Source organism: Aphidius gifuensis, linkage group LG3 (genome assembly GCF_014905175.1).
Source record: "Aphidius gifuensis isolate YNYX2018 linkage group LG3, ASM1490517v1, whole genome shotgun sequence".
NCBI lineage: Eukaryota > Metazoa > Arthropoda > Insecta > Hymenoptera > Braconidae > Aphidius > Aphidius gifuensis.
This window is the reverse complement of record NC_057790.1, coordinates 8,723,263-8,748,636: the sequence shown is the minus strand read 5'-3', so window position 1 is coordinate 8,748,636 and position 25,374 is coordinate 8,723,263. Positions and strand designations below refer to the sequence as shown.

The 25,374-nt window shown below is 26.9% G+C and overlaps 1 protein-coding gene across 3 annotated transcripts in view; it reads right to left on the bottom strand.

Moving 5' to 3' along the window:
* Positions 1 to 25,374, bottom strand: part of LOC122851866 (paired box protein Pax-6-like) — a 52,153-nt gene that overhangs the window by 15,937 nt on the left and 10,842 nt on the right. For all 3 annotated transcript variants that reach the window (XR_006373747.1, XM_044151355.1, XM_044151354.1), the window contains exons 3-6: positions 14,790 to 14,955; positions 13,413 to 13,593; positions 4,911 to 5,110; positions 4,476 to 4,585 (exon numbers count right to left, since the gene is read on the bottom strand). Coding sequence is in view for 2 of the 3 variants with exons in the window: in XM_044151355.1 (XP_044007290.1) it covers positions 4,476 to 4,585; positions 4,911 to 5,110; positions 13,413 to 13,593; positions 14,790 to 14,955 (657 nt within the window). In the remaining variant the exon portion in view is untranslated. The remainder of the gene's footprint in view (positions 1 to 4,475; positions 4,586 to 4,910; positions 5,111 to 13,412; positions 13,594 to 14,789; positions 14,956 to 25,374) is intronic.

Here is a 25,374-nt window from a genome sequence, read left to right as displayed (position 1 = left end):
TGCGTGGTTTCAGAGTCAATCTGACCGAGTGAGAAATTTCAGAGAAAGACAGAATATGCTGCATTTAAAAGAGCTTTTTGATGATATATATATATATATATATATATATCTCCCTACGACTCTTGTTCCTAATTGAGACTCAAGAGAACTCCTGCTGTTTTCTCTATTTCTTATTGTTTTTTGAGTTATATTATTATTTTGCTTCAATCAGAATATATTTTTTTTCAGTGAGAATTAAATTCAAGCTTATATATTTGTAAACTAAATTCATAATAAAGAATGTATTTTTCATCAAAGTTCAATAATATTTCGGCTACCTTGAATTAAAACTACCCTTAAAAAAAAACCTACTATATATATATAATTTGATTGTTTTGTCACTCACAGTATATTTCATCATTTATTGACAAGTTTTGAAAGCCTGTGTATATACCTATTTGATTAGTAAAAAAATTCTTTGTATATATGATAGACAAAAAAAAACAAAGTGCGAAAATAAAAAGAAAAAATTTTATAGTGCAATTGGGCACAGTAATATACGGATAAGTCACAGAAGGAGGTCGATGATAGTACAAAAGAGCGAAAAACATCGAAGCAGGTGGAACTCTGTATGGTATACATACTGACATTTAAAAAAATAAATCCAGTATCTAGACAAACTCAGCAGGAAGCTCTTCAATCATTCCCCAACAGTTCATGTATTAAAAAATAAGAAATGAAAAAAAAAAAAACAACAACAATTGAAAGAAAGAGTAAATGACTAAAATGAAATGCTTTTTGTTTTTCAAGTCTTTCATTAAATAGATCGATAAAAAAAAAATGAAAAAAATATAGGAACAAAAATTTTATATATAAATTCTAAATAAATAATAAAAAAAAAAAAGTTTCAAATAGATTTAAAAATCTACAAATTGTTCAAAAGATTCAACTCACGTTTTTAACCCAAGGCAAATTCTTAGCCCGTGCCAACCACTCCTAAGTATCCGGGTTTTTTTTTTTTTTTATGTTATTGAAGGAAAAATGTAGAAGCGTATAAAAGAAGGTATCGATTGGCATTACGGAGCAGATCATCCACCCTATTTTTTTTTTCTTTTTATTATCGTATTCACCCTCAACCAACGTCCAAGAGACTAAAAGTGCCGAGTGAAAAGAACTCTTTTCCGTCTTAGGGGAGGATTGACGACACTTTGTCCTCATCCCAAGACACTTGAACTTCTTTCTCGCATCTCACGCTGTAATTATTCCAAAGGGTCTTAAAACATTTTTTTTTTTTTTCTATTAATTTGCATTTGCCATTTGACCGATATTATCATTATATTTTACTACGGTGTGAGATCATGTACAATCACCAAAGAAAAATAGTTTATTGATTACAACTCGTAAAATATAATTATCATAGAAAGCTCAAATGGAGCTTAAATTGTTCAGCTTGGAAAACCTGATCATCTCTTAAGAATTTTGAAGTTTTTGGATTGCTAGTTAACTTGTTGTTCTTGAAAATAAAAGATGAATAAATTCATGAATTCAGTTTTGACAATTCTTGTTATTTTGGTAGTTTTTGTTGATTTTTTTTTATTTCTTTATTTAAATTATAATAAGATTTGTTAACAATTGGTGGTTTTTTTTTGGTGGTTTTAAACTCTCATTATTTCTCAATAATCTATACGTAACTATGAAATATTTTTTTTTTTTACAATGTTTATTAACTTATTATTTTCAAAAAATGGACAATTATAAAGTCTTCAAAAAACGATATTTTTTATAAATATACCTATAGTTTTATAATATATTATAAATTATGACACATTTTTCACATGTTTTATAATAATAATAATAATAATAATTGTATCTTGTTTATAAAGAAAAGAAAAAAATATATTTATGAGTAATATGTGACGTGACACCTTCCACCATTCCCCACAATTCAAGATTCTTATCCTATCCAACCGAGGATAGGAGTCGTGGCGATGGCGCGGTCGGATAAACACACCAGCCATGAAAAGACAAAAGGCAAAAAGCCGAGATAAATCACTTTGAATAAATAATAAATGGGAAACGAGTATATAAACATGGGCGTGTGTTACATATTGTATATCTATATATACGCATATATATATATATATATTGGGTGACGAGACCAAGTAATAGTAATATGATATACGAACAGGAGGTCATCAGAGCTGAAGATTGACGGATACGATAAATCGTTATACTGAGAATTGACACGACTCAATGTGACAGATTTACTGACCTGCGAATACATACTCTATATTTTTCTTAACCTCAAAAGCAATCATTTTTATGATTCATATATAAAGTATGAAACATTTCAAAGGTTCATGCATATATACACAGCTCATACTGGCTTTTGAGTTTGTTTGTTTTTTTTGTTTTATATTTTTCTTTTAGTTGTTTTGTAATTTTTTTTTTTTTTTTTGTTGTTCATCTATTCTGCAAAAGACAAGACTTTACCATAAAACAGTGTATGGAGTAACGTGGCATTGTCTCGATCAACGATATAAAAGATTTTCGCATCGAAAACGCGGCAACGCTCTGAGCTAAAGAAAATATATAAACAAAAGATGTTGAAAAAAAAAAAAATAATAATAATAAAAGACAACATCAGAACAAGATAAACTGTAAAGAGATGATAAAAGGTGTCCTTTCAATAAAGACTCCATTTAAATCCCAGCAGCCATCTTTTTTTCGATAATTTTATATATATGTACGTAATATTGGAAAAAAAAAAAGTTGTAACATTTTTAATCAATATAAATATGATCAATACAAAATAGATGTTATTTTAATCTTTTATAATTTTCTATGGTAAGAAAAAAATATTATTAACAATGGATGCATCGACCTATAAAAAGAGTGTTTTTTCTCTTATGCGAGAGAATTCCACGAGGAGGCCAAAGAAACACACACAACTACAAAAAAAAGAAAAAAACAATATGAAAGAAGTAAAAAAGAGTTATAGAAAAAAGAAAAAAGTTGAGCAAGCGGACTAAAAAAGGGAAAGAAAAAAAATATATATGTATATACAGGGTGAAAAGCCAGTGATGAAGGGTCGTGGCATTGTTTTTTCACCTTCGAGAAAAGACAAAACAGTTCGTCAAAATATAAATATGCTGCACATGGTTTTTTTTTTTATTTTTTTCATATATGGATATGCATTATTTTTTATTTTTTAAAGTACATTTTTTCATAATGTATATTTTTCAAAATATAATATATAAATAGTTTTTTTTTTATCATAAACAGTTGCAGCGATTAGAACCCGATGATTGCGATATAATCGAGTTTGTTGGTCCTTTGGGGGTCCTTGAAGACCCTGGGGCGTTGTTTCAACAAACTACCCCTAGATGTATAAAATAGTGTGGTAGAAACAAGTTATGGAAAACACCCCCACGGTAATCCTAGCCGGCGGGGTCCACATGTGTGGTTGTGAAATATACTGCAACAGTTGCTATTTGAAATTATACCCTAACCACAACAACGTCTTTCACAGATAATCACTGTCTTTGATGGTAAATTAATTATAAGATTTAATCTATAGATACGTTAAATATATTGTAAACATATTATTCGTGTATGGTGTGAGCACATGAGATTACTGCATGGACTATAACTGAATGGTTTTTCTAAAAATTTTTGTACATAGGACTCAAGTTGAATGGTTTTAAGTCGATGCAGTTTGACGAAATCTTTAATCTGATTTATTTTTTTTATTATTTAAAACCTCTCACATCATTTATTTGAAGATTAATTGAATAAATGATAATTATATTTCAAATTTGAATAGGGAAATTATAACAAGTATCATTATTATATGTCTTTTGACAAAACAAAAATTATTTTTTTCTAGAATCTGCATAAAATTCAAAATTGAGTTTTAATTATACGAAAAGCTGTAAACTCTGAAAGCTGAGAAAATTTTACGGTAATTATATATGTGAAAATTGCATTGGGTTCTCCGTAAAAAGTAAAAACTACCAGAATAATCGATAATTTTTCATTTTAGTTTATATGCAGATGAAAAAGAAAAATTCTTCTAATATATAATTCCAAGTTTTTTCATATAACCCGTATAAAAACATTATGATAATTTTAGATGTTGCTTTTTTTTTTTTTTGGTGTGCCATCTATATGTCATGAGCACAACGAATACATGATTGATATTAATACATCTTCCTCCATATATATGTACCTTTGTATGCACAAGATTAATTATATAATATTAACGTGTGTATAATCCTTTCAAATGATAACACACAAATATATTTGCCTTCACATGTGTTTGTTTGTGAAAATTACTACAGTTTGTGGTACCAATTTGGCAAATAACGCCTGGAGGCTATATTGCAAGTGAACAACAAAGTGCTTTGTGGTCTCTCTCTCTTTGATACGAAACACAATATTATGTACATATGTATAATTCATTGAAAATATATAATAAATTTTATAAAACTCACTTTTTTTTGCATGTAGTATATCTGCAGGATCAGGTGCAAGTACTGTGCAATGACTTGGACTCAATGATCTTTGTAGTGATGGAAATGGACTACCAGCACCTGTTGGATACCTTAAAAAAAAAAAATTAAAAAAATTTGAATTTTATTTCAACTAAATAAATCATGTAAACAAAAAAAAAAAAAAAAACTCATAAATGAAAATTAAATTTAAAGTACATAAAAAAAAAAAGTTTCTTTATGATTATATATAGAAAAAAAAATATAAAAATTGGTTGTTTATTTGAAATAAAAAGTATAAAAAAAAATAATTTACTTGATTTGTATTTGACATTGTATTATTTTGAATAAAATATTCCTAAATTAAAAATAATAATCTCATGAAAACCTTTTTTTTTAGAGTACATGTATACATGTATATATAATCAATAAAATTACCAAGGATTTGGTCTTGGCCATCCATTTGTTTGTCCATTTAGAAGCCTTAATTTATCATAAACACTTTCACCTGGACTAGATGCACCAACACCAACAGATTGTTGCTGTTGTTGTTGTTGTTGTTGGTGTTGTTGTTGATGTTGTTGACGTTGTTCTTTTTGTGCAGCTAAATTTCTAAGTACCCTGTTTATTGATGACACCTGTAACATCAATATTGCACATCAAATTAATTACATTTAAAAGTATATATGTTTATATAGTTAATGTGTAAATAAAAAATTTTCCATATATAATTTATTCAATATGCCATAATTTTTACGCTCTGTCTTTCGTAAAAATCGAAAAAAGATGAGAAAGAAAATAAAAAGAGTAATAAAAATAAATAAACATAGAGAGTTTTCAAGTCGAATTGTATGTTCAAGTGCTTTAGCCTGATTGCCTCGTGACTTTTATTACTTGATGATTAAAATACTGGTTTAATCAGTTGCGTGAAAATTACCTCGATTTCCATTGGGATTTATCAGCAAGAGTGTTGAAATCTCGATGGGATAAAAAAATAAAAAATAAAATAAAAAATACAAAGAATTAAATGAAAAATATAGGCAGTATATAGATATATATAAATTTTTTTTTTCTCGAAGTCAAAATAATAAACATGATATTACATAATAATAATAATAATAATAACTATAAGGCCAATAAAACCACAAAAAATTTGAGGACCCAAAAAAAAAAAAAAATGTCAGTCAAACGACATTTGAGACGACATCGAGTGTCCAACTGTTTTGCCATAATATTTTTTCATATAAATATATAAATATATATATTTTTTTATTTACCGCGGTAGAAGCATTTTATTTTATTTCTTTGGTCTTGAAAAAAATATATCACCACATCAACGAGACATGTGTCACGGTCTACCACTTTAGACCAATTGTCATAGAATATAAAAAAGAAAAATAAATAAATCGATTCACAATAGCACCCTCAATTGTATACCGGTGACTCTTGTAATCATTGTTGTTACCTTAGCAAGCCACTTTGAAAGTGAAAAATTTTATTGAAAATAAATAAATGAATAAATAAATAATTAAATAGAGTATAAATAAAATGAATACAGTCGAGGTTTAAGCTTTAAATATATATACATGTACGTGATATAATAATATTAATGACATCAAAATACATTAAACATTTAAAATATTTTATAGATGAAAATATATATTATATTTGTTCGCAAGTAGTATGTATATATATATAAAAAAAAAAAAAAAAAATGTAAAAAGATGATGGAAGAAAAATATCAAGTAGCTCCTGGGAATACCGAGACGACGTGGTCGAGCTTGGTGATACTCGACATGTTCAGCGGGGTGGTTTATCGCGATGGGGGTCCGAAATGTCAGCGCGTTTCAACGTTGTGATGCTTGTGACACGCTTCTCGAGGGTACTAACTCATTCTCTTTTTTTGCCAATATATATAACATTAAATGTGAACCGGCTGTCCGGGCGTTTCTTTTTCTCTACAGGGAACCACGTGATGCAATCCCACGGCCAATATATCCCACAGTCTACATATTATATATATCAAACTATTTATTCTATTCTAATTATTATATATAAAATTTACCTTAATTATTATTCATTTTCTCGGATAATTAGTTTATAAATTTATATGTAATTTGTAGTGTATATCTATAGATACTTATACGTTGGTACTGATGAAATCTTGATTTATTTATTAGACCAACAGTTGCTCATTTACAAATAAAATCACCCAACTATACTTTTTTTAAATCAATTAGCAACACTATGTAATCACTTGAAATATCATGAAATTGAAAAAAATTATTTTTCACTTTTGATTTAATGATTGCTTGCAATCATTAAAAATATTTGAGATAACTTTAAGTTTTTTGCAATCTTGCAATTATTAATGCAATAATGCAATCACATATTTCACGTGACATGAATTTTTTTTATGCAAGTATATGTTCGAGTTGATAAATAAAGGAAATACATTGATACATTTTTTTCATTGTTGAAATTATTGATTTTATTGAAAAATCACTTAAAATAACTTGCAATCATTTGTAATAAGTGAATTCATGTGAAACTCATTGCAATCACAAATTTGAAATATTGAACCACTAAATTATCTCGTGAACAACCTCTCAATATCAATATAGTTTACTATAACGACATTGTAATTTCTCACATTAAAATTGTTAAACTTCAAGTTTTTGATCTTAAAAATGTATTCACTGTATATACTAAAAACTACTGTACTTTTTATTAAAAAGTTTTGAAAAAAATTATAAAATTTCCAAATAATCTGTTGTCATATTACTCTTTTATTTTCTATATAATCGATATAAATATTAAAAAATCTAAAAGATTAAGATATATATTTTAATAAATAAACAGACAATTCACGCACAGAGTGACAAAATACAACAATCACAAGTCGCGTGTCGAGGGGTTGAAAATATGACGAGACACATTGTCGATCGATTATATTAGCATGAAGCGTGAAGTGTGAAGCATCATGATATAAAGAGAGCTCAGATGAAGAGTGCCAGGGGTAGATATAAAAAAATATAAAAAAAATAAACACGAGACAAATCCTCCCAGCCTTCGTTTTTTATCCATGTTCCACCCCCTGCTGATATATATATCTGTATCTTGTTCTCATAGACAAGTGATATGTTACACAGGGGGTTGTGATTATTATTATTGTGAAGCCGGATAGAGACGTCATAATATTATGTTGATGGCTTGATAGTAGCAGTGCGTATCGCAATAAGGCTTCTCGATGATTATATTCGTGGAGAGAAAATATAAATATAAAAAATAAAAAAGAATTACATAATTAAAAACAAAAAAAGTTGTAAGGGTAAAAATTATGAAAAAAAAAAGAAGTGTAATACACTCATCATTGCATTCAACATTTAAAGCCAATTTCAATGATGCTCTCAACATTGCTGGTGTATACTATAACGTGTTGAACAAATAATATAATATGTGGAGTGTATTGAAACTTGGAAGATAAGCTGGATGTAAAATTATTATTATTATTTTTTTTCAATTTTATCATTCCCTTGTCGTTGTATATATATACATGCAACACCCAAGTCTCGAGTATTTGAATTAATATTTTCCCTACAGATAACTGATTAACGAGTATAATAAATAAAATAATAATAAATATTAAAAATATATGTTGTCATTTTTTTAATTTTATATTAAGAGAGTAATGTCAACGAGATGTGAATAAAGCTGTATTGTATAAATATAGGTGTATGTTAATTTGAGGGTTGGAACAAATTGATAATTACACGACAGTGAATTGTTGGCACTTAAACCTGTCATTATATTGCACCCTTCGGTTTGTATTTACTCCCTTTTTTATACATATATATACCAATTTGTAAAATATATATACATTTCTGACACACGTTACCATGCACGAGCTCAATAAAAATTATTTATCAAATATTTCGGTCGAATTTCGTCACACTGTAAGCGATGATAATTTTTTTTTATTGTGAAAAAAATTTTTTTTTAAGGATATTGTTATACTGATTTTTAAACGTATAATGTAACAAACCCCTTTGTCATTATTTACTTTTTTCTACCCCATGGGAAATATAAAAAAAAAAAAATTTTTTCCCAAAATTCTTATTTTTACCAATTGCTTAAATTTTCATGTTAACTTACTACTTGCAGTATATTAGCTCACTTTTTTTTACAGGTTTGTTGAAACTTTTTCTGATAAAACTTGAATACCACCTAATTTTGGGGTCCATATTGTCCGTTTAGTACGTCAGAGATCATTATGTGGAAATAAAATTTTTTGTTTCTTTTCTTTGTTTTACTTTTAAAATTAAAATTGCTTTTTCTATATATTAGTTAATTCTTATAATAATTAGTATGAGAAAATTGATATTGCTTTAATAATTTATACAAAAAAAAAAAAAAAATATTCATTCATATACAATTTCTCTATATTACTGCAGATTTATTTATTTTTATTCAAAGATATGTTGTTTATATTTTTGTTCTATTGACTAAACTAATTTTTGAACTTAATACAAGGGTTGACTGTGAAGTTTTTTCTGCGAATAATAATATTTCAGCTCATAAGTACATTAATTTTTTAATTTTATGGTATTTTAATTGTGTAAGTAAACTCATGATGCTTGGTAAACCCGAGAAATTTTAAAATAAACCTAAATATTTGTAAATTTTTCAGGTGGAAAAAATGAAAAAAAAAAAAAGTATATTATTTATGTTTGTTTGTTTGTACATATATAAAAGAGGTAAAAGACCACATGGTGGTTGACGGAGATGAGGAAAGATATTACCCCCAAACCATCTAATTTCTATATATAATACTCACTATATCCTTATATTTTAGTCGAAAAATTTTAGGTGGTAGTCCTAGATACAAATTACATTTAAATAGAAACCGAGGAACGTCTGGTATTCGCAATTTGAAATGGGGAAGAAGAAAGATGATTGTGTATGTTAAGGGGGTGGATAAAATAAGGGGGAAAGAGGGGGATAAAAAGGAATGGAATAAAGAGGAAAAAGGGGGATATAACCCAGCTCAATTTCCATGTATATAATCACAGCTTTTAATCTCGCTTTTCAAGGTTTTAACAGTAGGGTACAAAAAAAAATGTAACAATTTTATTTTTACCAAAAAAAAAAAAAATACATAAAAAATCTACATGCATGTTGTACTAAATACAAATATATTTAGGGTGTGGAGGAGGAGATGCCACGCGTCTATTTTTATTGCTTAGTATGATAGTTACAGATTTTTTGATGCAGGAAAATTATAGGGTCGAATTTTTTTCGTTTTAATATAAATTTCTTTGAAACCAAAAATCTGATGTAAATAAAAATAATGATGGTGAACAATTGATTGGTGTATAGATTTAAGATAATATATCCAAATGATTATTAATATTTTTATATTCATATATAATATATGAAATTTTTGATTGAGAAAATAGAAAAAAATAAAAATTCCATTTCAAAGAAATTGATTTATTTATATTTATACATTTTTATTTTTTCTTTATTCTGAAAAAAATATTGCCGGACCATGATCGCTGATTAAAGCAGCAAGACACACATAAAAAACGAGAAAAAAAGGACAATAATAATAATAATAATAATGAAACGAAAGAAAAAGTGGCGTTAGGAAGTCAAGAGATAAGATAGAGGATGAGAAAAAAAAAAAATAAAATAACGACGACGCGTTGAGTTAAAGTTGGTATGAAAGTCGAGGTTGGTTTGGTGAGAAATACATAATGCAGTAGCCGGACGTCTCCAACACCCCCTAACTTACCTCACCCTTGATTTTATCCTTCTTCACTATATATACCCTAGCTATATTACAACATCCCCATATATCTAGTAGTAGTATAGAAACACACAACCAGAAACTATATAGCACATCTAAAGGGGTCGTTCGCGTGACGCGCCAGAAGTCGACAAGGAACCCTGCAAACTTAAAGAAGAGGGATGAGGGGAGGCAAGGGTCACATTGATTTACGCGAGAACGACGAGGCAAAGGGTGTCGTTTCTTCGCGCTATTTCCCCTGATATTCCTTTTTTTGTATATATATAACCCTCCTTAATCCTTATAAAACATATATATTTACTGACTTGCTTTCTCTTATTTTATACATCTGATGTTGTCATTGGCGCATCTCTTTTATCCAAGTCTTTATATACTCCTTCCAAGGACCAATAGAACTAACAATTCACTTGCCTTGGCTCTTCTAGACCATCTATTACTCACCCAGAGAGGCATTGTTGCGGTTACTTTACCGCGTTTCTATCAAATTCCCCCCACAAGTATTTTTCTTCACAAAATATAAAAACAATGAATTTTTTTTTTTTTTCATTCTATTTGGTTAGTTTAAATTTTTATTTTTGAAATAACTAGGTTATATATATACTCTTTGTATAAACTTTTATATATACTGGATGTAACTAAATAATGCATATATATACGATAAAAAATAAGGATAATTTTTTTCTCATGACTTTTACAATTTAGCGGCTTAATCATCAAGTTAACAGTTAATTTGAACGAATAAAAATTAAATTTTATATACTAAATAATTTACGAATAAAAAAGAGACAACTTATAAGTTATATCGATTTTTGATATTATATAATTGGAAAAAAAAAAAAATTAAATTTTTTATATCAATGATAGATAAAAATATATATAATATTATTAAATAATTTGTTTTTTTTTTTTTGTATAAATTTTATGATGAGTTAGATGCTGAAATGTGAATTGAGAACCCCTGAGTTCCGAATCAGTGGTGCGAATAAACCAATAACGCGGCCGCTACTACACCGGGTGCCAGATTCAAATACAGAAGCCAAATGGTTTGAGAATAAAATGGAATGAGATAGAATGAGATAGTGAACAAAACCATTTTGGACATGCGACAAATTTTCATTATTTATTTTAACCCTGACATTTAAAATCAAAAAACAAATAAAATAAAAGTTGATAAAAAAAAAAAAACAACATTGAATTATGTGTATTTAATGAAAAGTAAAAAGAAGAAAAAAAATTGTCTAGCAAATAAAAGAATTAATAATGTAAAGAAAATTTAAAAAATTTTGAAATTTAATATAAATAACGAATAAAATAAAAACAAAAGAATAAAAAAAAGGAAATTGTTTACCCAGGGTATTCAATTTGATTGCATTACAATAACGGGAGTAATGTCTGAGAATAATAAAATTTTTCCCAATCGTCACAACTCGCTTATAGAATATTTTTTTTTTTCATCATTTCACACAGAAAACCTAATGTCACTTTACAGTAACATATTTTAACTTTGTCAACTGAGAGTTTTGCTGTTGATTGTGATTTCAAATAAAGAATAATAGTTTATTTAATTTTCTGTTTTTTTTTTTTTTTTTTTTTTTTTTGTGTTTATACATACATTATGACTTTTTTATTTAAATATTTTTAACTCCATATATTTATAACTTAATTATTATCAATTATTATTATTCTTTATTTGGCAATGTTATTTATAAAATGTCAAAAACTTTATTTCTTTTCAATTGGCATTTTTATTCTCTAGAGACTGAAAATTATCTCAAGAAATCACTGAAGTATCTTTTTTTTTAAAATAATTTCACAATAATTCAAATGATTTTATCCTGATTTTCAGAGAACTTTGTAATGAAATAGTTTGGTAATTTGATTAGTAAAAAACCCCGTGTCTCAAACTCAGTTGAATTCTTTTTTTTCAACAAGCGAACAAATATAAAGAAAGTTTTCCCTACATAATAAAAATTGAATCTTTAAAAAAACTTTTCAATTATAATTATATATATATATATATATATATATATATATATATATATAGTTAGTTAGAGCAAAATATCATAAAAGAGATAAATCAAAAATAACCCTGATTTAAAATAAATATACATATATTGATAAAGTCAGAAAAAAATCAGAAGAAAGGTTAAAAAAAAAATAAAATAAAAAAATACGATATTCGAAGGATCAAAGGCGTCGCGGTATAATCCGGATGAAAGTTCCAAGTGAGCATCGCACCGAAAAATTTTCCAGCGAGCCAATGTTGTATTCTCCAAAGCTCAAGTTACCGATAACTTGTTGTGGGTTAAGATTAACGATTCTTTAATGGTCCGTGTAATATTCCATTATATATATTTAAAGCAAAACTAAATTTATTAACGCCTAACTGAGCACAACACTCGTCAAAAAAATAAAATAAAACAAATAATAAAAAAATAAACAAATAAATAAAAAAGCAATAATAAAATTGTATACAAACTTTTTCTTTTTTTTTATTTTTTTTTTAAATAAATGAACAAACAAATAAATAAGTTCAAAAAAAAAAATAAATATAAATATATTTGAATAAAGCTTGTCAAGAACTTTCGTATGTTTGTTTGAAGACAAAATGGTGATTTTTAGAATTAAAGAATTTAAACATTAAAAAGAGCTGGATTGAAGAGCTTTCTGACAATGCTTATATCTAGGGAATATAAATGTATATAGACGAAGTATTAAATATATAAGTGCGGCGAGGGTGCGAGTAAACGTGAAGGAATACTTGGGAGTCATTACTAAAAGACCCACAACGACGACGAAAGACAGAAGGGATGGTGAATCCCATCAGTTTTGGAAGCCAATCATCCAAGAAAGTGTGAGTAAGACAGAGAAAATTAAAATGAAGGTGGATGATGCTTAAAGGACAGCCCTTTACTTGCTTCTATCACTGTCTTACTTTTCTAAATAGAAACTTATTTTATCTTTTTCTTCTTCTATTGAAGCTTCAGCTTGGGGTTGTTATGAACCCTAGTATTTCATTGGACGCACGCGAATAATTTTGCAACAACGAGTTTTTTTTTCCTTCATTATATTCATGTATATATTATTATTATTACTATTATATATGTACTATTTTAAAATTTACTTACACTTGGAATGTTGTCGTTGGTACAAACACCTTCTTGAAGCAATCGATCACGTATTTCCCATGCGAATATTGATGGACATTCACTTTTGTACAGTGATATTTTACCAACAACTTCAGCAGTTGCAACACGAGGTTTACTACCACCAATTGCTCTTGGTCTTATTGAGCCTGTTTCATAATACCTGGAACAGTAGTAAGCTTGCGGTTCAATTCGGTACAGATCCCAAAAATATTTAACTCACTTCACTGAATTAATTGTATAACAATGGTTTTAATATATGTATATATATATATATAGAGCTATTCATTGTTTGATATAGTCACATCACGACTACAGAGTGTATAATCAATAAATACAATAAACAATATTTATTAGTAATTTACTTGATTATTTTATCGTGATGATTATGTTTTAGAAACGAACTCGGTATATATAGTTAAATGTATGCGTTTAAATGTTGTTATGAAGTAATAAATTTGCACAAAATATATTCCATCAAGAGCTGTATGAAAATATACATGTATAAAGTTTAAATGAGAAAAAATTAAATTCTTAAAATGTATGTGAGACATGCACACGTGGTTGACATTCTTGTGGTCAGCTGCGCGCGCAACTTTTTCATATTTGAGCTATTTGTTTCTGAGCAACAGGACTGGATTTCACAAATCTCGTTTTCATTGATTTCAGAAAAGAATTTAAAACTTATATATATTAATTGTATTGTATTTTATTTTATTTACAACACTAGACTAACTAAACTGGAGGTTTTTAAATAATTTAGATGCGAAAACCCCTGGGCTAGTAGTTGGTCGAGGTTGTGAATATAGAATAAAATACAATATATACATGTATATGTATAGTTTTCAATTTTTTTTACTTTGTTATTATTATTTTATTATTCTTACTAAGAAAACATATAATAATAATACTGTATTATTTAAGTCTTATACATGTATACTATGTCTCATGATTATCAAAATGATTAATAACTATATCAGAACTGCAGTTTGGCATTAGTTCTTATATAGGTAGCACTATAAAGCTCTTAATTATGAAAATGACGAAATATATATTGAAAGCATGTTTTCAATTGCAAAGCTCTAACATATTATTCGTAATTTTCCAATACAATTAAGCAAGATAAAAAATTTATTTATAAAAACTATAAATGTTATAAATAAATTCAGTTGCGATATTCCAACTAATAAATATTTTTGCATATATAACAATAATTGCATTTGGGAAAATTGTTGACCAACTTGGTGAAAAGGAAAAAAAAAAAAAAAAAACACACTTGTCACTTATATATTTTTGTATAAAATTAAATGTAATGCACTAGAGACTATTAATGATTATCGTAAACTACTTCAAACTAACCTGCCAAGTATCTTCGAGACGCATCCATTGCTGACCTGAAGTATCCTTGAGATATCGCATGGTCTAGCCCCCGAATGTGCAAGTTCAACAATTTTTTGTCGTGTCGAGTCGGGAAGTGGTCGACCACCAACAAAAACACCACCTAATTGATTTACACCACTATGACCTATCAACAAACAAAAATAATTGATTTTATTAATTTAAACTTGTAAATTTTTAAAAGAAAAATAAAAAATACACAAAATAAAAAAGTTTTTTTTATTTTTTATACATAGCTCAAGTATATAACACAAGACTGTCAAATAAATAAAAAAAAAAATTAGACAATAGTTTAATGCTATTTTTCATCCAAGTCAAAAAATATCCACAGTTTTTTTTTTTTTCTTTGCGCACTCTTTCTCAAGATGAAGAGGGGTGGATAAAGAGGGTGAGTGTTAGACAGAAAAAATTCATCGTAGATAACCTTTGGCTCATTGTGCCGATGACAACTCAAATGCCGCGTCTTTCCCCCTAATTTTTTTTTTTTTTTTATTATATTTTCTCTCTTTTTCAGATCTTCATTCCACAGCGGGTGGTTTCAATTTCGACACGCCCACACACTTAGAATTTTTTTTTTTCATTCATTTTAAACACTTATATACTTATATAGAATATTATTTAAAACATTTTTATTTTTGAGTAGTAGAAAAGACATACAAAATTGGTTTGTCGAATCTGGACAGCTTGACTCTGATCTATACTTTTTTTTTTTTTTTTCATATATAACAATATATCTTTACCATGGATTATTTCTCAATATAATTTATGAGGAATCCCCGTGTGATCCTGAATTTTCTACTTCAATAAAATATATAAACTTTTTTTTTAAAACCATGGTGCACGTATATATATAAATATTTTTTGCGTATTTGAAAAATTTACTTTATCTATTTTTTTATTTTCAATATGATATTATAATATTTTTTTTTACACGGAGAGAATTTTTTATTTTTTTTTACGAAAAAAACATAGCAAATTTTACAATGGCCCATAGCTGAGCTGCGCCATCTATTGGTTTCATGATATTTTCATATGGGCCATAGCAAAATATCGTGTGGGCGTGGCTATTTTTTGTGTAAACCATAGTATTTTGTTATGGTCAAACGCAAATTTATTCCATTTATTGAAAATATTATAATAATTTTTTATTGTCAATATCTATAATTTATTTATTTGTTTTTTTTTATTTCATTTATTTTATTTTATTTTATTTCATTTATTAACCTAAACCAGGGTTTGAACCCCAAACCTTCCGAACAGAATTCTATTGTTATCCGCTGCGCCACAACAACATTTACAAAAGCTAACATTTGTTTGTTTTTTATTAACAACTGAAACATAAGCAAAGACACGCCTGCGCAGTCGGCTAAGAAGTGGGGGTGGTTGACATTGCTTTTGCTATGGCCCATTGTAATTTTAACCATGTTGCTTTGTATTTATCAGTGACACCTATAGGATTTCTAAGAGAATTAAATTTTTACTATGGCACATTGTAAATTTTCAGAGGATCATTTTAATTTTGTCCACAGCAACAACGTAAAATTTTATGAATAACAAAGCAAAAAAAAAAATAAATATATTTTGCTATGGTGCAATGTAATTTTTAGGCTAGATTATTTTAACTTATAAATTTGGCCTTGGTAAAAATTTCTTAATGCGTTGTAATTTTTTATCTGAACATAGCAAAAAAAAAACATTATATAAATTGCTATGGTACATTTTAATTTTTCAAAGCAAAAATTGTTTTTTTTTGTTCACATGATAGTAAATATTTTAATAGTCAAAAGATAGACCCTCAATGATATGGCGCCATAGCAAAATTTGCTGAAAATTTTTCTCCGTGTATACTCTACAATTTTTTATTTCATTAATATTATTATTATTATTTATTATCAGAAAAAGTTCAATCGTGCGTGAAAAACAGGCGATAAATTTAAGGGAAATGTCATCGATTTTTCTTGTTGAATTTTTTGTTATTTTTTTTCTTTCTTAAAACTGATATAAAATAATGTAAAAAAAAAAAGGGTGGTTTATTTTGAAAAAGGACAAATATATAATTTTATTATTTTTTAAAGAAGTCGAGATAATAATATAATACGAGTGATAGGATATGTATGTGTTTGTAATAGTGTTTAATGACTAATTAGTATTTTTAGGTATTTAGGTAATTGAGAATTGGATGAGGTGCATGCGTAGCGCGCACACACACATCCACAATTCTCAATTTTTATGCCCGAGTTACACACACTATTTTTTGCCATGAATGTTTCGAAACCGAGATTTTGATGCATGTGACTTTAATAATCAATTAAATTAATAATAATAATTAATTGAATCAATAATAATAATCAATTAAATTAAAAATAAAAACTAATTTAATCAATAATATCAATTAATTTAATAAACAATAATAATCAATTAAATCAATAATATAATTAATTAAATTAATATCAATAATCAATTTAATAAACAATAAAGATCAATTTAAAAAATGATAATAATCAATCCAATAAATAATAATAATAATCAATTAAATTAATAATAATAATAATTAATTAAATCAATAATAATAATCAATTTAATAAACAATAATAATCAATTAAATCAATAATAATAATCATATAAATCAAAAATAAAAATTAATTTAATCAATAATATCAATTAATTTAATAAACAATAAAAATCAATTTAATAAATAATAATAATCAATCCAATAAATAATAATGATAATCAATTTAATTAATAATACTAATCAGTTCAATAAATAATAATAATTAATTTAGTTTATAATAATATTCAATTGAATTGATCATAATAATCAATTTAATTAATAATAATAATAATTAATTTAATTTACAACAATATTTAATTGAATTAATAATTATAATCAATTAATAATAACAATTAAATTAAAATTTAATAATGACATTAATCAGTTGAATTCATTATAATGTGGTCTATTGACTTAGGACCAACGAACATACGTCACACAAACACATACACGACAATAAAATATCAAGCCAACGTGACTCTTGAATAATGTTATTTCCCCGGTGCTAATCCACCGCCGGGAGTGCACAAAATTTTCGAAGTGTGTAGAAAAATTTTCTACACAGTTCTCTACCACGCCGAGAGTGTATAGAATTTTCGCAGTGTCTAAAACTACGCCGACAGGAGAAGTTCCGGAATATGCCGTTTTCGAGGCTGAACGCATGCATCGAAAATCGAGGTTTCGATACATGAATGGCAAAAAATAATTTGCAGTGCATATATATATATATAAAAAAAAAAATGAAAAACAACATAACACGTTGCTTGTCACTCGGTTGAGAGTACCATGTTTTACAATGTGTAGAATGTTGGTCTATTGTGTTATAGGGATAAATACATCGGTGTATAGAATAAGGCAAAATTGTATGTACTGTTATTATACATGCCAGAGTGTAGACAAGCCAAACGGAGTATAGGGAACACGATAGAGACTCGTTACTAACACTGGGGTGCACTCGAGTGCCGATGCTCCTATCTCTCTCTTGTTATTTTTTTTTCTCTCACACTCTCTGTACAATGTGTAATGGTAGGTATATTGGGTATATATACTCAAGTAATATGTGTTTTCATATTGTAACATTTATGTATTTAATATATATATATATATATATCAGTTGGAGAAATAAAACCCTCATAAAAGATTTACTTTTATTAAGACTTCATTAGCTTTTCCCCCTTTTTTTTTATATTCATTTTTTTGTTTAGCCTTTTATATACACGTTTTTATTTGCTTAAAATATTTTTTAAATTAAATATTTAGTATGCATTATATTTTGAGTCAATTTATTATTATACATATGTAAAATAATAATTTATTTTTGTTGGAATTTTTTTTTTTTTTTTTTTTTTCATATCTGACGAGTTACTTACATGGAGATAATGATCTATTTATAAGTTATTACAACGTTGATTAAACAGATCGATTTTAACCGATAGAAAATATTACATTTTTTATTAAAAATAATGTATAATTTTTTTCACATCATTATTTGATGATGTATTTTTATAAATAAATATATAATATATAAAAAAAAAAATTTTAAAATATATATATATATAAATAAAAGTTACAAACTCGAGTGGTATACCATATTTCTCAGATTCTTTTTTATATTATATATATATATATATAGCAGTTCGATTTAGACAGTAAATTCATCATTCCCGTTATTTTCTTTTCTTTTTCTTGAGGTAGTTTTTTTTTTAATTTTTTTTTTCACAACTCTTTTGCTTTCCCTTTTGGCACACGGTGGTCCCGCCTCTTCATCAAGCGTGATAATCGATTGTGACAGGCGAATGACTCGATCTCCGTCTAGCAAGTTTTTTATTAATAAAAATAATGATAATAATAATAATAAAATATTTGATTTTATTTTATTATCATTACATGTCATGAAATTTCCAGAAATTTTCTTTCATTATTTTTACGGAGGTGGGATTGCTAGTATTGCTTTCTGTACACTTTTTAAGAAGACCACTATCATAGTTTCCATAATAATTAAGATAGACTGTTCATATTAGGCTCAAATGAAAGATTTTAGCAAAAGCCACAGCCTCTGATAAAAATAAAATTGTTGAGATGAATAATGAAACTATAAATTACAAAAGAAAATTTGAAAAAAATATTCAAAGGGAAATATTAAGAAAACTAAGCAAAATTCATGGATGCGAAAATTTGACAGAATAAAGTATACGGAACGAAATTGATATTTTTAAAGGTCGTTTTTATTTTTATTTGTTAAATTCATTTATTTATTCAACAAAAACCAATATCTGTTTTTTTTAGAAATTACACAACTTCTTTAAAAATCATTTTACATGCGTTTTTTTTTTGTTTTAATGGATTATACATGCCAAAATCTACAACCAAGGTTATACTTGGAATTTTTTCAACAATTAGTTTACTTATAATCAGCAATTGTTTATAAAAAAAACCTGAGTAAGTGCTTTACACAATGAAATAAACCACAAAAGAGTCATTTCTTGAGCATTTTTAACCATATATAACTTGTAGAAAATGTTTTAATGAATTTTTTGACGATAGTGCGAGCTCTTTTAATTGATTAGTTAATTAATTAATAAAGATCTAAACAATTACGATAGTCGTTATTTAATAATTTTTTTAAAAGTTGTCGAAATTTAGCGGCAGATAGCAGCACGAAATTTTAGTGATTTTCCTATAATTCCCTAATGTTTCCTATACAAAAGCATATAAGTGTAAAAACTGAATGAAAGTTGGAGACAGTGTTTATTGACACTAAAAGCATTATCTTTTTTATCATAAATAATTGTAAGGTTAAGAATTTAATTATTTAATTTTATACATATTGTGTGTATCAGACCAAAAATGATGTACCCAAACGTGCCATCCCACCGGAGTTTAAGAAATTTTCAATTTCCAATTGGTAAAAGACTAAAGGTCGTCCGTTAATGCATTTTATTTTTTTTTATTTTTATTTATTGTCACATCAATTGCTCCGTGGTTGTTAGCAACAAAATCGTCACTATTAGTATGCTATATAGTATCAGTATTTATAATGTTTACATAATATACGGTATGCTGAGGCTAAGTGCTTTAAAAAATATCCAAAATTAGAGCTCATTATAGAATGACAGTTGATCGTTTTATTTTCCTTTTTCTGACTATAATAAAGCTGGACTTTTAAAAACATGTAGATATAACATTGTAATTTTTCGAGTAATCTTTCGTACTTTTTCAGTGTTGTTTTGTAAGTTTACGAAAACAATTATTGGAAAATAAAGGTTCCAATTTTTGTGAAATAAATAGGAATTAGATAAAAAGATTTTAGGGAGTAATATGGTATATAATCAACAATCTGACTTCCAAAAGTCAAACAGTCACAACTGTCATGACTTATCTAATTATACTTGGCATGCCTGCAGGAGACTTTCAAGGCAGCGTAACACCAAGACTTTCAAGATGAATATAGCACTCCGAAGTATAGAAATCATTTCAAAATAAATTATATTGTTTTAATTGAGCTTAACCTCAGACTGATCACTGAATAGCACAATTAAATTCTTAATTGATTTTTGTCCTTACAAAGAGTAATTAAATCAAGCTTACATTGACTTTTTTTATAATTTATTTGCATCTCAACATTATATTGATGCTTCAGAGTGTTTGTTGATAATCTTTTTTTTTTTTTTTTCAAATTTATGAATTAAAGATATTAACAAAATAAATACAAGAAATCTAATTGAACTTAAATAATTCAAGTATTAGTATTTTATTACCGCAATTTATTAAATAAACATTGATAGGGATATTGAGAAGATGAAAAAGAGCTGGTGTATAAAAATCTTCATTGTTAACTCAGTGGCAGCACAAAACTATATCTCAAGAGTAAAAAAGACGAATGACCAATAATAATAAATTCCATAACAGAATTGGCATCTCAATCGTCTCTTTGAAAGTGCTTCCGGTAAAATAGAATGAAAGCCTTATTGTTGTGTGTGCCACTCTTGTACACTAGAACACCATAAATGTATGGCAAAATATATATAGCTCACTCGAAAATTTACCGCTTGAGGTCCTTGTTAAAAATGTCATCAACAAGGTCATAAAATAAAAAAAATAAAAAAAAACAAACAAATAAAAATATACTATTGAAGGAAAAAAAAAAAAAAAAAAATTGTCAAATAAAAAAATGTCATTTTGATGATGTTTAGAAATTTGTCGTAAAAATATAATTCTTAGAGTCATGGTTTTGTTGTCGGTTTGTATAACATGACACAAAAGGAAATATATGGAGTCTCATATATGTATACGACACGATAATTTATGAGATTGGCCAGATGCAGGATAAACAGTTGTCGTTTGATGACAAGTTGCAGCGAAAAATTGGGGATGAAAATATATAATAAAATAATAACAATATTAATAGAAAAAAAAAAAAAAAAAAGAAAAGCATGATAAAAGACGATGAAAAATGTGATTTTAGTGTATTCTCATCTTCAGTTTGTTATACCTGGAATTTAAAAAACGCGTCTTGTATATAAATTTTTGTCGGTGAAATTTTATTTGTAGGGTCGGTTAAAATGTTTGTTATGTGTTATTTTATTTTTCTATCTCGAGTGTGTTATGTTATTGAGAATTGAGATGCTCTGAAATAGTTGACATGACGAGGGTCCAGACTATTTTTATTTTTTTTTTATTTTTTTCTCTACTCTAACTTGACCAGGTGAATAGAAAAAAAAAAAAAGAATAAGATCTACACGGAAGCTACTGATGGGAGTAGAGCTGACCGACGTACAAAATATACAAAAGTAAAAATAAATACATAAAATAGTTGAAGTAATAATAGAGCTTATTGTTGCGAACATGTTTTTTTTATTTTATTTTATTTTTATTCTCTATTCGAAACAGAAATACACATATATATATGATATTTTTTTTTTATTCTCAAGTATTGACACAATAAATTCAAGTATTTGTAACTGTTTTCAGTCAATATATGTCATAATTTATTTGATCTTATTAAAGAAGATAATAAATTAAATTTAAAAGTTATATAAAAACTAACATTTCTTTATTCAAGCGATATTACATTAATTATATTTCAATTATAATAATAATAATAATAATGTTACTATTGCAGGGTACGTGTAGACGAAAAAGATGATGAGTCATCATTAGTATTATTAATACCTATTTCAAGGTAATATAACTAAATTTTTTCACCTTAAGGTGAAATCCGTACAAAATCCGGAGACATTTGAAGAAAATCCGGAGAAATTTTTTCACCAGGGATATGACAAAGATAAAAATTTATTTACTAAAAAAAAAAAAAATTTTCTTTTAATGTTTCCACGGCAATATTTCTATAATAAAATAGATAAATTTTAGTAATTGGAAATTTGAGAGAAGAAAAGATTGTTTTGGTTATGATATATTTTGCTTAAATTATTTTGAAAGTTGGGAAATCAGTACAAAATTTATAGCATTTTCATTGACTCTAGCCATTTTTACAGAGATCCAATTCTGAATTTTACATATTGATTGTAAAATTTTCTTTAGTGTTTTTCGAAAAAATTATTTTAAAAAATATCCAACATCGATCTATGGGCGATTTCACAAAAACAGCTTTTTATATACTTAAAACTGGATTTTCCAAGTTTTTTATACGTTCTATAGAAAAAAATTAATATTTTGTTTGAGAAGCTGAAAAAATTTTACACAAAAAAGTATTTTTAATCATATTTTTATTTAATGTGTTAAAATTCTACCCATATACTAACGGCCAGAATAATGGATGAAAAACCTAAAAAAATTTGGGGGTTACTATTTCGGAGAGGCCTATCGACTCACAAAGTTATGAGAAAATCGGAAAGATGAGGCCCAAATCGGCGCTCGTAATTGGTAGACTGGCTCATACACATTGTTTATTTCCTGGACTGCATGTGAGCTTTGCAATGTGTTCAGGAAAACGAATATCGTATCTGTTCTATCGCAAGTCGATGCATTAATAACTTATCAACAATATATTCAATTACTTGAAAGGATCCAACTCTTGTTTTCTGATAACTTGATCATTGACCAAGTTCAGAAATTTGTTAGTTTGCACGTGTCTATTAATTAAAAGTATATTTATAATTTTTAAAGTGGCAAAATATGTTTACGTAAAACATGATTATAAAAATTTTTTTAATTTTTTAAATTGAATAATTAAATAAGGTATTTTGTCAACCCGTGCAAAAGAAGGTAAATGAGACTCGAGACTCCTCTCAATTTGCTCTAGGTTGTTTTGTATATAGCCGGCTATTATAGAGTGAGTGAGTAGAATGAGAAACGAGAAGAGGATGAGATGTACCTGGAATAAGGTGAGCACGAGGCGGACGTGGTCCAAAGCGGGCATACCGGACAAAGAGCCTCGTAAACGCGTTATTACGCGCCAATGGATCTGTCAGAGCCGCTTCTACGGGTGCGCAACGTGGAAAAGGTCTGTCCGCAGGTCTTTCTCTCTCTCTCTCTCTCTCTTTCTCTCTGCTCTCATCTCGTGCCGACGCTCAGTACATCGACGTTGGCATATCAACATCCCCGACCTCTTCAACCCTCCCCTTTCATCAGCCAACCCCTATACGCCACCCATTTCTCTCTCTTCGCTATTTTCATCTTCGACATTTCCATTGTCTCGAATTTTTTTTTCATTTTCTTTCCATTCTAAAAAAAATTATGTGAAAAAACAAATAATTTTCAATGAAATATGTCTCGAGGTCACCACTTTTCTAGTTAGAAAATTGTTGACAATATAATATCTCTTTATTTTTTTTTTGTCATTTATAACTTTTACTTTCTTTTTATTTTTTTTTTACAACAAATAACTGTCTACTTAATTTTTTTTTCCCTATTTTTTCAAGATAAACTTATTTAATTTTTCTCTTTTTTTTTTTTGTGTATAATAAAATTTAACAAAATAATAACGTTCGACATGTGTTCTATCATATTATGTAATCCATCGATTAAGGGGAATTTTTTATGAATAAAAAAACTATTTTTGATCCAAAAAATTCAGTGCTATTATTTTATTTTTTTTTTTGCATTTTTGGAATTCACGTTTTGAAAAAAAAAAAATGAATGAAATAAGAAAAAAAAAAACAATTTACAAGGGGTTCGTTGACGCAAGAAATATAGTCGATGAAGTTGTTTAATAGACTCACAATATCCTTAGGATCACACAAGGTGTACACTGAATCTATTGAGTTTATAAAATGTCCAAATGTTAAAGCCGATGTCATTGTGGTTTCACCACGGGTACTCTCGTTCCCATGAGAGTTATTTGCTGGGTTTTTATATATTCACTTCCAATTTTGACTGAACGACACAGAGGGTGATCCACTACAGGGGTACATTTAAGCAATAATTAAACTGAGTATCGAGATGATCAGTTTTGATATTTGACCACAATAATATACTTATATAAATATTTTAAATATAATATTTAGAAATATATTTTATATGTTTATAAAAAATAAAAATTTAAGTTTAAACAATAATATCAATGAATAAAAGTTATTATCAAATATCAAAGCTCTTTTTAAATGTATAACGAATAATTTTCTCTTCAAAATTTAATATATTATATATATAATCAATTTCAATAATTTGTTAATCATAATTGAATATTATTTATAAAAATATTTATTAAATATTTAGTTTCATAAAAAATTACTTTAACTAATTGAAAAACAATTTATTTTACAATTTACATGCAAATATGCAATTAATTTTTTTCATTATTATTTTTTTCTTGTCTTGTTGCAAAAGAGCTAATATAATACTCAATTTTTTTCTTTCCATTCAAATATTTGACGAATAAAATGAAATAAAAAAATTATACAATGCAGTTTACCGATGTAATCTCGAATGTAATCTCACAAAACATTTAGGGGAAATATTAAAACGACAGTTGTGTTATGTATGTCTTACAATAAATATTTGAATCTCTTTTTCAAGTAAACGAATCTATAATTT